Source organism: Apus apus, chromosome 8 (genome assembly GCF_020740795.1).
Source record: "Apus apus isolate bApuApu2 chromosome 8, bApuApu2.pri.cur, whole genome shotgun sequence".
Lineage (NCBI taxonomy): Eukaryota > Metazoa > Chordata > Aves > Apodiformes > Apodidae > Apus > Apus apus.
Window position 1 is genome coordinate 24,390,413 of NC_067289.1, and position 15,842 is coordinate 24,406,254.

Below are 15,842 nucleotides of genomic sequence, written 5' to 3' on the forward strand. Positions count from 1 at the left end.
CCTGCAAAGGCACGTCTTTAAGAAGCAGGGTGTCGCACGGAGCAGTACGGAATTTACCAACACCAGCTCTTTGTCTCACAGTTCCCAGCTAGCTGTGAAAAGCAGCTCTACTTGTAAATGTGAGGAGAGCAGCCCAGTGGCCAGCTCCAGCCTCTGGGCTCCCTGTGGTCCCTGCTCCTTTGGTGGGGGGTGTGTGGCTTCTGCAGTGTGAGCACAGCCACCAGCCCAACAGAGCTCAGTGCCTACAGCCAAACAGGCTGTCATGAAAACACCATCAGTCACATCCCCGTGCTGTCCTGGCCATTTGCTCCCATCTTGGTGGCACAGAGAGTCACTGGCAAAATAAACTTGTTTTTCAGGAGGTCACTCCCTCAGCTCAGCTCATCCCTCTGCCACGGAAAGGGACGTGCCCAAAAAGGGGCAGACAGGGAATGGGGCAGGGCCCCGGGTGGCTCAGTGCCACCACACTACACCCATGGACTCCCACGCTCTTTGGGGATGGTCCCTCCTAATGGCACTCAGGAAACTTCAGCCAACCTTCAGCTGCGGGAGCCATTGCTTGCCAAACAGGGCAAGGACCTGGCACCAGAGACATCCCTGGTCCCACCACACCTGGAACACACTCACAACGCCTTTGTTTTCAAACCTGGGAGCCTGAAGTTAAGGATTTTTGCCAGCGAAAAGAGCAGATGTTTCACTGAGGCTGTGACGCTGCGCTCAGAGCCAGCACAAGCCACAGGATCCATTTGATGAGTCCACTTAAATGGGACTCTGGCTCTTCCCCACATCACCCTGCAAGGAGTTTGCTCGTTCTCCATTTTGCTACTCTACCAGTGCAAGGTTTTGGGTGCAGACACTACTACACTGGCCAAACTCATTTTGGAGAGATCACCAGGAGCCATCCTGGGATCCCTCATCTCAAGTGGTGCCACCCTGCTGGCCCCGAAGCTGAAGCCCCAGCCCAGCAGAGAAAGCCATAAGCTTACACGGAAGAACACAAGAAAACCTCAACCTTTCTTAACACCACTCATTTATCACTTAACTGAGTGTCACACAGTAACAGTTTTAAAGGCTGAGAAGTAGAATCAGCCTATGAAGATGAGATGGCTTTTCTTAGTGAATGACATTGTACCTGGTGTCCTGCTGCCTGAGGGGGGAAAGGGGAACAAAGTGTTTCTGCTATTTTTCTTTCTTTCTTGTACTGCAAAGCTAAGTTCTTAAGTAGCTTCCTTGGTGGTGAGAGGGAAACTAAATCAGGGGCGTTTTTTGTATCAGGGGCATAACAAACTAAGGAAACCTAAGCCTCACTGCTGGCAGAGTCACGTAGTATTTCCCAGGATTTCAGATAAAGTCTTGTAAGTACTTGTCCATCCCTATCTCTCCTTTCTGGAAACACCTCATCTGACCCATTATCACCATTTCCCTCTTCACACACCCGCTTCTCCCGGCCAAGCTGTGCCACTTTGCAAAGCTCAGCTCTTTCCCGCTCAGCCCCTTTCCAGCTGGGAAGCTCCCAGACACCTACCGGCACCCCCCTTTCCCTCCCGGGCACCCCTTGCGCTCACCCAGCGGCATCTCCAGGTTATCCCTGGCAAGGTACGCGTGCCACAGAAAGCAGCACGGCTGGGGAAAAGCCGGCTTGGGGGCGGCCGCCCGGGCAGAAGGGGTCGGTGCCCGCGGTGCCCGCGATTCCCGGGAGCGCCCCGGCTTCCTGGCGGCGCGCGTGACGCAGGAGCGGGGAGCGGCTGCCGCCCACGGACACAGAACCGCAGGGAAATGTCCCACCCCGCACGGGACGGCCCGCCTGGCCCCACGGCCGCCCCCGCGCCCGGCCCCGCTCCCCAGCGCTGCCCCGGCCCGCGGCGGCAGTGGGAGGCGCGCAGCGGCTGCGGCAGCCGGGCGGGGAGGGCGCGGAGGGGCGGGGAGCGGCCCCCGGCGGGGCGCGGAGCGGAGCGGAGTGCGGGCGGTAGGTATTTAAGGGCGGTGGGGCAGGGCGGGCAATGGCGGGGTGCGGAGCGGCAGTGCGGCGGTGCGCGGAGTCCCGCGGAGCGGAGGTGAGGGCGGAGGGGGGGTTGCGGTGCCGCTGCCGGGGTTGCGGTGCCGCTGCCGGGGTTGCGGTGCCGCTGCCGGGGATGCGGTGCCGCTGCCGGGGATGCGGTGCCGCTGCCGGGGTTGCGGTGCCGCTGCCGGGGATGCGGTGCCGCTGCCGGGGATGCGGTGCCGCTGCCGGGGATGCGGTGCCGCTGCCGGGGATGCGGTGCCGCTGCCGGCGCTCAGCCCTGCTCCGCTCGCCCAAGGGCATCGCGGCGTCCCACGGCTCCCCCAGAACCCAGGGACCCGTGAGCTTGGCCGAGCGGGGCCGCGGATCCTGCGCTGCCACCGGCGGTTGGCGAGCAGCTCGGCAAGGAGCGGCAGGCCTGGGAGCGGCCGCTGCACAGGCTCCAGGGTCTGCCCTGCCTGCCTTCCTCAAGGTGGCTGGTGGCCTTGCAGAAGGACCTGCAGCCTTGGGCAAGGTCTCCCTGGACTTGTTGCTGCAGACCTGCAGCCAGGGATCCTCCAGGTTTTGTTGCTGATGCTGCCTCGGGAAGATGCTTTGTCTTATGGGATTCACTGAAAATGAGTCAAACACCCAGAAGTAAAGAGGTTGGAGAAGGGGAGGTGAAGGAGCTTCTTGTACTGTTGTGGTGGCAATGCTCCTTCTCTGCAGGCTTCTGCTCTCTGGTTATTTTGGAGTCGTGGGTTACCTCCAGTGTGAAGCAGGTGCAAGAGCACCTCCCTGTTGTATAAGTAGAGCTGGGATAGTATAGAGGAGAATCCCTGTAATAAAAGCTACTACTCCACTTCATTTGCACATGGGGTACTTTTTAGACTGCGCATCTTAAAATGCTTTAGGAATTGGGATGCTTGTTTATCCTTTGTTCATTAATAGGAGTACAGCACAAGTAACTATGTCTTGAGCAATTCTAAGAGTCCTTGGAGGAAAGGAATCTCCCTTTCTAGATGGTGTGGTTTTGGCAGAGAAATGCAAGGAAGCTCTGCACAGAGCATGTACATTGTTCATCCAGCAGTAATGGGAGATGTGGTGAAAGAGTGCCTGGAGAGCAGCTCAGGGCCATGGGAATACTTGCTCCATCACCCCTGTGCCCAAAAAGCATCCAGGGCAAGTAACGTGGTGAACAGCATCAAGACTCAGGTGCCCCAGCTGGCTGGAGAGGAAAAACCATCCGTTGCTCTGCACTGTGTTCTGCTGATCCCGTTCTTACTGAGCTTTTCATTTGTGCAGTAGTTGAGCATCTCAAGCCTGGCTGCACGACAGGGTGTGGAGCAGATTTTTTTCTCCCCAAACCAGTGCCCCAGGAGGAGCCTGCACAGCTGGGCTGTGACAGTGCTCAGCTGTGTCCCTGTGGAGGGGACCCACCATGCCCTGCTCAGCAGGTGCTTGCTTCTCTGCTCCCACCACCTTGTGTGCAAAGCACTTGAAGTAAGATGTCAGCAGGTCACTCAGGAGACCTCCTCCTTCCTCTTCAACCCCTGCAATCTGCTCTGGTTAAACATGATGTAACTCAGACTTCACAGCTTTTCAGGAGAAATCAGCATGGTGCTGTGATGCAACTTCGAAGAACCTTGTTTTTCCTGCTACCTGACAGGAGTATTTCTCATGTCCTCCCTTCCAAAAGTTAAGAGTGGCTTTGCTCTGCCCCCCATTTGAGGGGTATTCTGCTACATCAACAGTTTTCTGTGATCAAAACTGTTTGGTCATAGGGATGAAGTGGCCTGCAAAGGAGGTGGTTCCTCGCCACATCTATGGGGTTAAATTGGTTTCTGAGAAGAATGTGAATCTCCCTTCTGACTTCTTATCTGTTGCTAGTATCTCACTTCATTTTTCTGTTCCCATTTTAGACCAGTAAGTGGCATGGAGCAACACCTGCTTCCTTTCATGAGATCTCAAAGGAGATGCGCTTGCACAAGAGTTCAGTACCTGTTTGCCACTAATACCTGTCATAGCTCTGACAGTATTCACCTTCTCATGTTACATATCACCCAAGAGCAGCTGTTGTTTTCAGCTGCTTTAGAAGTTACTCAGACCAAACCAAAGAAGTCTGTGTACATAGCTACAGATGAAAGTGAATCTTTTTGCAGAGCCCAAACATCTTAGCTATTTTGTTTATAGATTGATGTGTTGACACAACCTTCTGAACTTTGAAGACTTTTTAAATCCCCTTGAAGGAACCTAAGCCAATGCCCCAAATCTGAAAGTCTCGCAGGAACTAAGGCTTGTCACCAAGAACAAAGCCAAAACCCCTAGAAGATACCTCTAGGGGTATCTTGAAACAGTTCTTCAAGAACTCGCTATTTTTAAGTGTTTGCATTTTAAACCTGGTGCTGGTCTCTAGTCATAAATTTGAGGTCTTGTTTGGAATCAGCTCTGTTCAAAGCCATGTTAATAGGCTGTGCCTACAGTGAAAACACAGGGAAAGCTTTCTCTGATACTTCAACTTGCCAATTTACCTGTCTTCTCTGGCAGAGCTTATCACCACGGGCCAGTTGTGCTCCAACATGCAAGTCCTGTCAGGGGAGGACTGAGAGCCCAGAAACACTCAGTCCACAGAAAGCTGGAGAGGAGGGGGCCTGTACATGAATTGTAGCTAGTTGTGTAAGAAAATGGCTGAGGAAACTTTAGAGGAGGGAAGAACAGAAAATCCTTTGAAAAATTAATTAGGCCTTGGAAGAAAATGGGACAGAGCAGCTCCAAGAATATTTTCGTTACAGGAAAGCTGCATCTTTCCTCTGTGCTTGAGTAGAGAGAGTGCACCAATAAATCAGCCAGGCCTCGAAGTTAGGAAGAGTTGTGGGGGGTTTTAGTGTATTTTTTTGCTAGGAACTGGCAACAGTTTCAGGGAGTAGCCAGTGTATCAAATCAGTCTAAACATTGACTGTTTTCAGCTGCTGTGCTGTTCCTTGAATGGTTGGGACCCTTTTGCCAAATGATGTCCCTATGGGTGCTGAAGATCATCCTTTCCTGAGGTTCAACAGCTTATATATCACATTTAAAGTTACTGCCTGCATTGCTGCAGGCCATCAGATGCTTGATCTTCGTAGTTAACTTGAAGGAGCAAATCACATTTCGGAAATCATCTGGGTCTGTTGCAGTCCAGGTGGACAGGAAGTTTGGCAAGTATCCATTTGCTCCAGTGTCCATGCAGCTAAACCCTAGCACCAGTGTGATGCCTGGGACTACACTGTTATTGAGCTGTTGAAGGAGGATGCACGTGAGGACTGGGTTTGTGTTCAGAGCTGGAGACAAGGAAGTCTGGGTTGGGTTTTGTGCAGGTGTGGCCCTGCCACTCCTTCTGTGCCACTCGAGGAGAGCTTTGCTGTCTTGTTTGCAGGTACCAAAGGTAACAGGAACTCTTTTTGGGAACAGTGAAAGGTGTTTGAGACTTTCAGGTATTTTATATGTTATGTAACTTTCTCCATTTAAAGGAAACAAAACAGCACTTCAGTGCTCTTGCTAAAGTCAGCAGAAAGAAGGGTTAGTGTTGACAGATTTGGAATATGGTGGAGCTCCTGCTTCTGAGCAAGGTAAAGCAGAGAAAACTCCATTGCTTTTTCTTCCTTGCTGCTTCCACTCCTGAAGAATTTTTCTACACCTGGAAGGTTGGTTGTTTTGTTTTCCCAAAAAAAACCCATAGGTAGAGTCAAAGCATGTTCACCCACATGCAGAATACCTGAGTCATGTACCACAATAAATGTTACCAGCTCTGGAGTTCAGTCTGGTGTTGTATGGATGGTGGCAAGAGCACATATGTAAGAAGAGGTTACAGCTCCTGTAGCACAGTATTTGGCAGCTCTGTGTGGCTGAGCATGCAGAGAGGTGCTGATTCAGGAAGGTGAATGCTGAGGAAGAGAAACCAGAGATGGTCTCACTGCTGCTGTGCAGTTTTACTCCAGAATTAGAGGGGAGGAGATACTTATTAAAATCTGTATGTAAACACACTTTTTAAAAAATAATTGTCCATAGTGGGAGCTGCATTAATCCCTTGTGAAAATAAGCTTTTGGGTACATTTAAATATCCGTGTGTAAGTACTACAGTAAGATGATGGTTCTTGTCAGTAGGTGCTGGGCAGCTCTCTGGGCTGATGCTGAGTGGCCACAGGCCATGCTGGGTGTGGGGGATGTGAGCAGCACTGGTGGAACACAGGAACAGACTGAGACCATCCCCCTGTGAAATGCTGGAGCTTGGATTCTCTGCACAATTTTAACTGCTGCCTCATCTAAACTTCTTCCTGATTTCTTCCCAATTACTGGTCCATAGGACCTGTATTTCATTCTTTCTGCACTTGGTGCTCACTGAATAAAATATAGTAATGCAAATGCATGATGGACTGGGAATGTGAATCTATTTGTTGTTCTCCTTGTGTTTTCAGGAACATCAGTCTACATAAAATCAATGGGCTCATCCCAGAGTTATGTTAACATTAAGCAGGACAAGGTCAGTGCCTTGGATAACTCAGGATATTCTGTCTGAGTAACAGCAGAACAAACCTTTCTAAGACAATATAATTACAAATAAGTAAGAACAGTTAGAGATAAATAACTTGCAGAAGGGATATACATTTCAATACTCAAAGGCCATGACTACCCATTTATTTTCTAGTAGCTAAATTATTCACATATTAGACAACTTTAAAATAATTTTTGCACTTTGTCTTGTCATATCAGCCTTTTGCAGCCTGTCTTTTGTGGGTATCCTGCATGCAAGATCAAATCCAAGCCTCAGGGGCCTGTGGCAGGATTTTACTTAAGCTGCAGCATGAGTGCAATCCCTTAGGATTCTGCGAGCCCAACCAGCTCTTGCTTCTGTGCTATCACATGCAAGCTGTGTAGCAAAGGGCCAAGTTCTAGCCAATTAAATATTTGCATTCTGAGGATGGATTGTTTGCTTGTTTGTGACACTTGGCTCTGCTTTACAGTCAAACCATCAGAGACCTCTTTCTTCATGATCATGGGGCCATCTCCAGCACCAGGGGTTGATTTTCCCCACTCTAGATGAAACCCTTTTTATTTGTGTATGTAAGTAAACCAAACTCTCCTGCTGGGGGTGTGAGATGTTTTTCAAGAACTTTTTGCAAACCAGTCTATCCCAGTTCCCCTGCAAGAATGTTTCTTTCCACAGGAATTTCCCAGCAGGTGCACTTTTGCCCAGTGCTGTCCAGCCACCAGCATTGCAGACTGCTAGTGTGAACAAAGCCCCCCAAACTCCAGCTGCCCAAAGCAGAAATTAAACACTGAAGTACCAAGTACTGGCATCTTTGGGTTACAACTCCAGTGTTAGAGCTTGTGTCTGGGAACTAAGGTTATTAATAATAATAAAAAAAAAGATTAGGCATGCTTTTAAATCGAACTTGGGACTTTGTTTTTTATGATGATTTATCTTTTCAGATGCCCTAATCTAAGACATGTGTCAACAAGAAAGAAAATTAGGCTACCTCTTAAAACAATAAAAGCTGCTTTACAGGTTTCCCTTCCTGCTTTTTTTTTTTTTTTTTGCTTGGAGGTGAAATTGCTGAAAATAATTTGAATATTGCTTCATGGCTTTAGAAACTGAATTCTAGTCATTTTATTCAAAGCAGGCTTGAGCTGTCCCATGGCCTCTAAACAGGAAGGCATTTCCACAATGCAACTGGATGCTTCAATTCAAATATGTAGAGAAATGAGTACTATGTTAAAATCACAGAACAGCAAATTATCTCCTGTTCTGGAATACTGGGAACTGATGAGATGATAATGCAGGATCCCTTCAACTCACAGTGCCAGCTGGTGGTGACACTCATGTAACCTAGTACAAGTGCTGTTTAAAATACAGAATGTTTAGCCTGAGGAGTTTCTGTTTGATCTGCAGTGCCCTTTGGTTATGCCTACAGGGTGGCTGGCCTAGGTGGTAAGGCTGCCTGACACCTCAGGAGGTGTGGAGCTTTGGTCCTTCTGTTTAAAACTGGCCCTCAATACCAGTGGGGTGCCTTCAGAAATGGTGTCTATGTCAGAGCAACACAGGATTCTTGTATCCCCTTGACTGAGCAGCTAGTTTAAGCTGGCTTTTTTTTCCTTCCCTCCTATGTTTTCCTTTTATAAATTATGCATCTAGAATTGCATTAGGTTGCCAAGATGCCCCTCGTGTCTGCTGCATTTCCAAGACAATGGAGAAAGTCTCTGGGTAGATCAAATGCAGTGCAAGTGTGTTTCTGGTGAGGACAGGGGCTGTAATTTGACTGCTTGTCTTTCACTTATCTTAGCCTCTGTCATTCCTTTGGAGACCACACAGCCTCTGCATGAAGGCAGCTTGAATTCTTGCTGGTAGTGCAAGGAGTCCCATGACAGGGCTGTGAGCACCTGGGGATGGGATTATCCTCTCGTGCCACGAACAGGAGGAATGGAAAGCTGGCTGCTAGAACTTGGGGATGGAGCTGAATGGAAACATCATCCCCAGGCTGAGAAGGTTTAACAAGGGCTTTGATAAAAATCGAAAGGTCTGCTCCTTATTTTAATTACTTCATACTTTATTCATGGATCCCTCCAAGAAAGCAATGCCTAGTAACTGCTAGTGGTCAGTCTGCAGCCTGGTGAAACTGGTATGTGTATCAGTATAATCATCTTGGGGAAACTTTTTCCTGGTTTTGTCTTAAATGCTCACAGGAAAGACTCCAGCCTTGCAGTTGCTCTGTGCAGCAGTCATGCTTAATAGATATTTACCCAAGAAAGGTATGAGTTTAGCTAGCATTGGTATAACCCCAGTGTAAATACCATAATCCTAGATAGCATGAGAGGGCCCTTCTCTTTTCCTTTCAATTATATAGGAAAGGGCTTCACCTCTTCATTGAAAAATGCTGTTCTTTTTGCAGAGGTATAAATAGAGACATTTTTGGCTCCCAGTGAGTCACAGATAGCCAGCTGTGCCATTTTTATTATAGGCTTTGCAATATTTACAAGGCTTTAAAGGCCTCTCTTGAGTTCTGCCTTGAAATAAATTATCTGAAAGGACTTATCTTCCATTCATGCCAGGACAGAAACTAGTGGTGGCCTTTCTCCTTAGCCTGTACCCTTGCAAGTAAAGGTGTTCACAGCAGAGACAGTCACTGACAGAGTTAAAATGGAAAGGATCTGCCCCCCAAAAGCATTTTAGGTGGCCTCTTGGTCTAGAAGATGTAGTTTAGGAGATATGGAGAAGATGGAAGTGAAGAAAACTGTTCAAGGGCAGGTTGGATGGGGCTTAGAGCAATCTGATCTGGTGGGAGGTGTCCCTGCAGGTGAGCCTTCCCAAGGAAGAAGGAGCAAAACTCTACCTTACAGTGTCTCCAGATGGTGAGATGTAAGCTGGCCTGGCAGGATGCTCCATTTGCAACATACCATGGGAATGTGGAACCTTAACAACTGGCAGCACGCATGACCTAAAGGAAGAAAGATGGAGAAATACAATCCATCAAGGTGTGTGCACTAAACAGTGCATCTGCTGAACAAAAATTTTACACATCAGTGACCAAAGTAAAGCTGTTACAAAACAAATCAGGGATCCTTTTACTGTCCCTTCAGTAAATACCCACATATCACCAGAACACACTGCACAGCCTCCAGAGGCAGTAAACCATGGGATATTGTAATATTTTTGGCCTATACTAGTGTTCCATCATTACTTTTATTACAGACTGCAATTTTCCAGTGATACCTTAGCATTTGTTGCCTTGAGGGTCAGAAAATTTCTGTTGCCCAAAACTCACTGCAGACACGAAAGACTTAAAGGAACATGAAACATCCAAGCATCTCTGGGCCTGGTATTTTAGGCAACAAAAGCATAGAACAAAATGGTAGATTGGAAGGTTTTCCAGCAGGACTAAAATCTCCTGTGTTCCCTTTTACTCTGAGCTGACCTGGTCAGCATGTGTGTCCTTAAACTCAACCCCTAAAATAAAGGAATCCCTCTGTGAAGCCTCCTACAGTTCCCTATCCTTCTGTCACTGTATTTTCTCTAGACATATGTTTTTTTAGCCTGCATGTAACAATTACCTAAAATGCTGAAAAGCAATTTTAGCAAAAATCAGTGAAAGGCAAAACCCATGTCCTAGTTAATACTTGCTCAGTCATTCTGTGTGGAGATGGGAACAATGAATGCATAAAGGTGTTACCTGAGAGGAAAATCTTCCCTAGACTTGTAACTTCCATTAAATACCCTTTTAATCTGTAACGTATCTTATTTCTTTGAAATGAGCTGAAAAAACTTCCTAGGTTATTTGAGATTACTTTTTTCCCCTCCCTTCCATAGCCTGTCTTTTCTTTATTCCCAACAATTACAAAATAATAAAAGTTGTTATCAGAAGCAAGCAGAGGAGTTTTTACAGGGCAGTTCTTTTAATCTCATCTTTATGCCAGAGCAGATGAGTCTGCCATCCATATTTATGGAAGCTGACCCAAAGCCTTCCTTTTAAATGCATATCTCCCTAAATTCCTGTGCCTTTGTAAGCTAATGCAGTTTTAATTCCTACTGCAGAATGAATAGCAAAACACAGTCATAATCAGAACGTGGGAATTGCAAGTGCCCAAGTGATCCAGCTTCAATAACTGCAAGCTGGAGCTAAAGGTTCTCTTCCTCTTCTCCAGGGCAGCAGAGGCTGGTGGTGGCATCGATCTGTTATTTCTGTTTGAACTTTGTTTTATGTAAATACAACTTGAAATGACAGTCACTGCATCATTTTCTAGTTCCAGATCTTTCTTTCCACTGCAGCCATAACCCAGACTTCTCTATCATTACAGGTCATCATCTCCCAATCACAGGAAGCTGAAGATGGATATTAAGCGTGTGAAGGACACTCTCTATTGGCTGTACTACCAGTACCTACTGATCACCTGCAGCTACGTGCTGGAGCCCTGGGAGCAGTCCATGTTCCACACCATCACGGTGACTGTTTTTGCCATGGTGGTGTACACAGCCTACGTCTTTGTCCCCATCCACGTCCGCCTGGCTTTGGAGTTCTTCTCCCAGATATTTGGAGGCCAGCCCGAAAGCCCCGTTTCCATCGTGAACTGAACTTGCCCGAGTAGTGATGAGCAGCTCCTGCAACTTGTGAAATGCAGTGTCTTCTTCAGTTTTGTGTATTTATTCTGTAGCAGTCTGGAAGTCGTCCCGTTGGCTTGCTTACTCACCACAGCCAAGAACTAGAATAATGCACTGAGCACGGGCTGCACAGGCCCTGGGAAGGGAAACACAAGCCAGCTTTTGCTGGGTGATAAAGAAACACATCACCTGGAATGCCATGTTTGCCCAGTATCCCACCATCTCCCACTTTCAGCACCCTAATTTAATCCCACTGGCACCTACGAAACAGCAAAGGCTGTTTATGAGGGCTGGGTGGAGGGGTACTACAGTCATTACACCTACAAAGAAGTTCTGCCAGCAGAGTGCAGTGACAAAACATGCCTTCTTTGACCCAAGTTTGAGAGGATAAGGAGATGAGTGTCACACAGCGTGATTTGAGTACTCTTAACTGGCTGGTTATTGACTTCTGTTTTTTTAATGGAAGGAGAGGTAATTAGAAGAGAAAGTAATAGGAACATGAACTTGAATCCGACTTTTTTGCATCTCAGTTGCTGCATCTGAGTGTAGATGGTCAAAGATAGTAAAAAAAAATATAAAAATGCTGTAGACAATCTTGCAGTTTACTGAAAATGACAGAAACAAACAGAAATAGCTCTGCTTCAGTGCACTCCTGACTTCTCTGGGAAAAAAAAAATAAGACATTTTCTTTCTGCTCCCATTCACCAAGGCAAGCAAAGTGCATGTCTGCACAAAAGTAGGAAGATGATCCAGAAAATAGACTGAAAGTAATATTTTAATCACTGCAGGGAAGTCTGAATGCTTCAAGAGGTCTTCTTTATAAAGAATAAATTAGATTTGTTATAATTGCCTGTGGGGAGTTTCTTGAACAATGGAGGGTTTGTTTGTTTTCACTCTACACCTAAATCAAATGTTAATGCCAAACCCTAAGTTGCTGCTATACAGTGCATGTATCTAACAGCTGATGCTACTGTGATTACAAGTGAGAGGTGCAAAACTTAAATAGCTTTCAAATTATGTAGGCACACTTAGAGGATTAACAAAAACCCTCTTAACCTCTTTATCAAGCTGCAGTGGGGTCCTGCACGCTTAAAAGAAGATAGTTTATTTGGAAACTAAGACATGTTTTGAATGTTGATGTGTCTGCAGGTTTTTTTCATGAAAAAAATAAAATTTCATTCTCAGAAACAACATTTCAGTGCCTGACTCAGCTCTCCTGTGTTTTCTGTTTGTTTAGAAATACCCTGGGTGTGTGGGGGCCAGGCCGACACTGTGGCAGACAGACTATTGTGTTGTGGAGGTTTTGGGGCCAGGTTTCAGAGCCCCCTAAATGGAGCCTTGAGTGGACTGCAATGTTCATCTTCATTAGTGCTCCAGCCTGAGACCTCTCCTCTCTCTGATGGTGGTGGTGGGGGAAGTAAAAACCAAAAAAAAAGACCAGAAACTTCATTGAATATTCTGCTCCATGGAGCTGTTCACAAGGTCCTGAAGGACCTAGCAATTGTTGCTTGAACCAAAATACTTCCCAATATCCTATACTCAAAAGATGTTAATTTTTAACTAGATGTGTAATGATGGCATCTTCTCACCAGTACTGCTTCCAATAACATCTTATGTTTTAATTTCTCAAAAAGGTTATTTGTTCCCAATGGCATCAAACACAACTGACCTGCTTTTAGGAATACAAGGAAAAACAATTTCTTATAGGCACATAAAGGCTGAGTGTCATATCTTAAGGAGCACACACCCCAATATAATGTTGTTATTTAACTTAAAGCAAACAGAATAAGCAAACAACTTTATTCAGGAAGAGGGAATTATCATTGACCTCTCATGGTGGGATTCCTGTAAAGCACTTTGCTTCCTTATTATTCCTCTTATCTTTGTTTAGCTTTGTGGGAGGTTCTCCGAAGATGGAGGAAAACAGCAACATTTTCTCTTTGGGAGGGTCCCTGCAGCCTCATTTAAGTGAAAATAGTTTTTTGTGTGTGCATTCTTCAGCTGCTTTGCTAAATTTTAATGTTTGAGGGCAAGAGGTATTCACTAGGAAGGAGACAGCTGAAAACAACCTCTCTCTGCTAAAAAGCCTTTTGCTATTTTTCCTCACTCCTCCTTTCTACTAGAAAAGCTGAAATAACTCCAGCTACTCCATATTCAGAATAAGTGCAGCCCAGCAGGAGATTTCAAAACATTTTGGCACACAGCAGTGAACAGAATCGTTTTTTCCCCAGCTGAAAGAGAGGAGGTGGGTTACCACTTCTGACAGCTTGAGACCACACTGCAACTTGGACAAAGTTTTGAAACACTTTTCCTGGTAGATGAAGCTGTTCATACCCAATGGAAAGAAGTTCTCCTCAGGGTATATCTGCACGTACATGGAAGAACTGTTGGCTGTAACAGCAACAGGCTGCAGGAGGAGGGTGGCATTTCAGAGTGCTGCCGTAACACCAGCAGACAGCTCCACATGTGCAGCACATGGGCAACAACTCCCTTGAGAAGGGTTAAGTGTGGGGCTCTCCATAAAACACCTTGGCAGGGCACTCTCTTCTCCTGCTTCATTATTATTCCATGTTCACTGTAGCTAATTGCTCCATTATTCCCCTCTGCTAATTGTAGTTCAGGCTGAGCACAGCAGCTGGGCGTTTTTACACCCAAAGAAAAGCAAATGACAGGACTATGTTAAGAGTAAGCAGAACCAATAATCGAAGAGTGATAAATGAAACAAAAGCAGAAAGGGACATGAACCAGTTCCAGCTTCACTCACCCTGAAAGTACAAAGGCATCATTAAATTAAGTGCTGAGAAATTTTTGAGCTCAGCTGGCCAGCACCATATCTCCCTTGTTTAAAATTCTTTTGCTTTAATTTGGTTTAATCCAAGCTACCATTTATCCTGTCGGAAAGGTTTTCTGGCCCATTTCATGGCTTGCCCCCCAAATCTATCAGCAAGGGCCACTACACATGCACATGTCCAGACCATGAACCTCCAGAAGCTTCTTCCTGAAGCCCCTCCAGGCAGCCTCCACACAAGACCAATAAAAAAATCTTCCCAGGGACCTTTTCCTTACCAGTGGTCTTGCACAGGAAACATAGGGATCAGCAGCACCACCAGTGACTGCACATCTAGCAGGCTTATTTCTAAGTTATTTTGGTACATTCCTTTTACCACATGAATTAAAATGCAAAGCTTGAAATAGAGTAGCAGCAATTTTTAGCTTGGAGGGTCATCAGTGAGGTGCAGACATCTCTGATGATCGGCTGCCAGCTGAACTCAGCTTATGTGAGCAGTGACTAAATGTAGTGCTAACTTCTTTGAAGTGTGATAGTCCCTGGCCTCTTCATGCCCCCCAGAGGGCCTCAAAGTGGCTCCCTCCTGACCACTTACTCAAAGAGAAAGCTCTGTTTCCGTCCTTTCTCTTGATCTTCTTAGAAAAGCCTTACAAAATAGGCCAAGGTGGTTGGTAGGGAAGTGCTGCCATTGCCAGCCCTACACATCTTCAGAGCATCTGGGTCCAAACCAGTCACATGTAGAGACAGGCCACCATCTGGGTGTCCAACTTCAGCTACGTGGAATTCCTTGAAAAGTGACACTCTGTGGTCATGACGTTTTGAAATCTTAAGCATGTTCGAGTACCTTGTTTTTCCCCAAAGTTTTATTGCTGGTGTTATTTGGCCATCATTTAAGATTCTTACTTCGGATGCAAATTCTGTTAAAAGTCAAGCTATTTTTTTCACTTACAGTGATTCATACAGTTATGGTTAAAGGTAAAAAGGCCCTAAAGTTCTTATCAAGTGAAAGATGTCATTAATATAAAGGCCCTTTTTAAAGAAACCCTCCAAAACAGCAAGTAGATATCATCAATCAATAGCACGCCAAAACCATCATGCATGAGGAATGTGCCTTCATGGAGATACCTCTTTGGAACTCTGCTACAAACAGAAATGGTATGTAAATTGAAGTCACGCTGATCTAAGTGGCTGGCAGTTTCTGCTGCCTTCCTAAAAGGAGCACAGCAGGGTGTAGGAACAGCCAGCAGAACCACCTGAGCTGCTCATCACCCTGGCACAGCACCAGGGGCTTTGCCAAAGCCCGATGGATTCTCACAGATGGATTTCTGCACCCTGGGGCAGAGACCTGGACAAGAGGTGTCAAGCTGCAGGTCAGAATTAAAGAAGAAAAGGCTAATTTTTAAAGGAAATACTACTGAACTCGTCATCACTTCCTCATAATCACACAAAATTATCAACATCAGCATCAAAAGCAGTGCTGCCCTCTCACAGTGCATGAGTCAGCCCCTACTCAAGTCATTTTAATTAATTGTTCCTAATATCAAACAGCAGCTGTAACAGCAACTCACTGATACCCACCATAAATTGCTGTTGCATGGAGCCCATTTCTCTCTGGTAACTCCAGCTATCTCCCTAGCCAAAACAAGATAATTAATTTAACTGGACTCCCTGTGTGCATCTTGGTATTGACAGCAGCTGAATTTGGTGATAAACCATGACAGAGTCACTCCTTTCTGGAGCATTGGTGGCCTTCTTCAGGACAAGAGAGCCTGTGGCAACAGGGTTGTAGGACAGCAGGAGACACCAGCTTCTTTTTTCTCCCTGCCCACAGCCCTGCTGGCAGCAACTGCCAGACCCCCTTGGAGCTGTGACTGCCCTTGATTAATCCTCTTTGGAAAGTGATTTTTCTGTTGTTGCCCCAGATGGGATTGAGGGTTGGCCAAGAAGTG

General features: G+C 46.3%; 1 protein-coding gene across 3 annotated transcripts; it reads left to right on the top strand.

Annotated features, from left to right (window-relative positions):
- Positions 1–1,477: 1,477 nt before the first annotated feature.
- On the top strand, positions 1,478–12,300 carry SPTSSB (serine palmitoyltransferase small subunit B). 3 transcript variants are annotated; one of them, XM_051626288.1, is made up of 2 exons: positions 1,478–1,596; positions 10,805–12,300. In XM_051626288.1, the coding sequence occupies exon 2, from the start codon at positions 10,836–10,838 to the stop codon at positions 11,076–11,078; it is 243 nt and encodes an 80-aa protein (XP_051482248.1). In that variant the 5' UTR covers positions 1,478–1,596; positions 10,805–10,835; the 3' UTR covers positions 11,079–12,300. The 3 variants fall into 3 exon arrangements, with proteins under 3 accessions (XP_051482248.1, XP_051482247.1, XP_051482246.1); XM_051626287.1 differs by lacking the exon at positions 1,478–1,596 and adding an exon at positions 1,926–1,966; XM_051626286.1 differs by lacking the exon at positions 1,478–1,596 and adding an exon at positions 9,317–9,484.
- The last annotated feature ends 3,542 nt before the right edge of the window (positions 12,301–15,842 follow it).

Excerpts from the sequence above, each read along its gene's own strand:
- SPTSSB (XM_051626286.1), top strand. The coding sequence starts at position 9,462 with ATGGAGAAATACAATCCATCAAG. Across the intron at positions 9,485-10,804 it reads GAGAAATACAATCCATCAAG|GTCATCATCTCCCAATCACA; the intron begins GTGTGTGCACTA and ends CTATCATTACAG.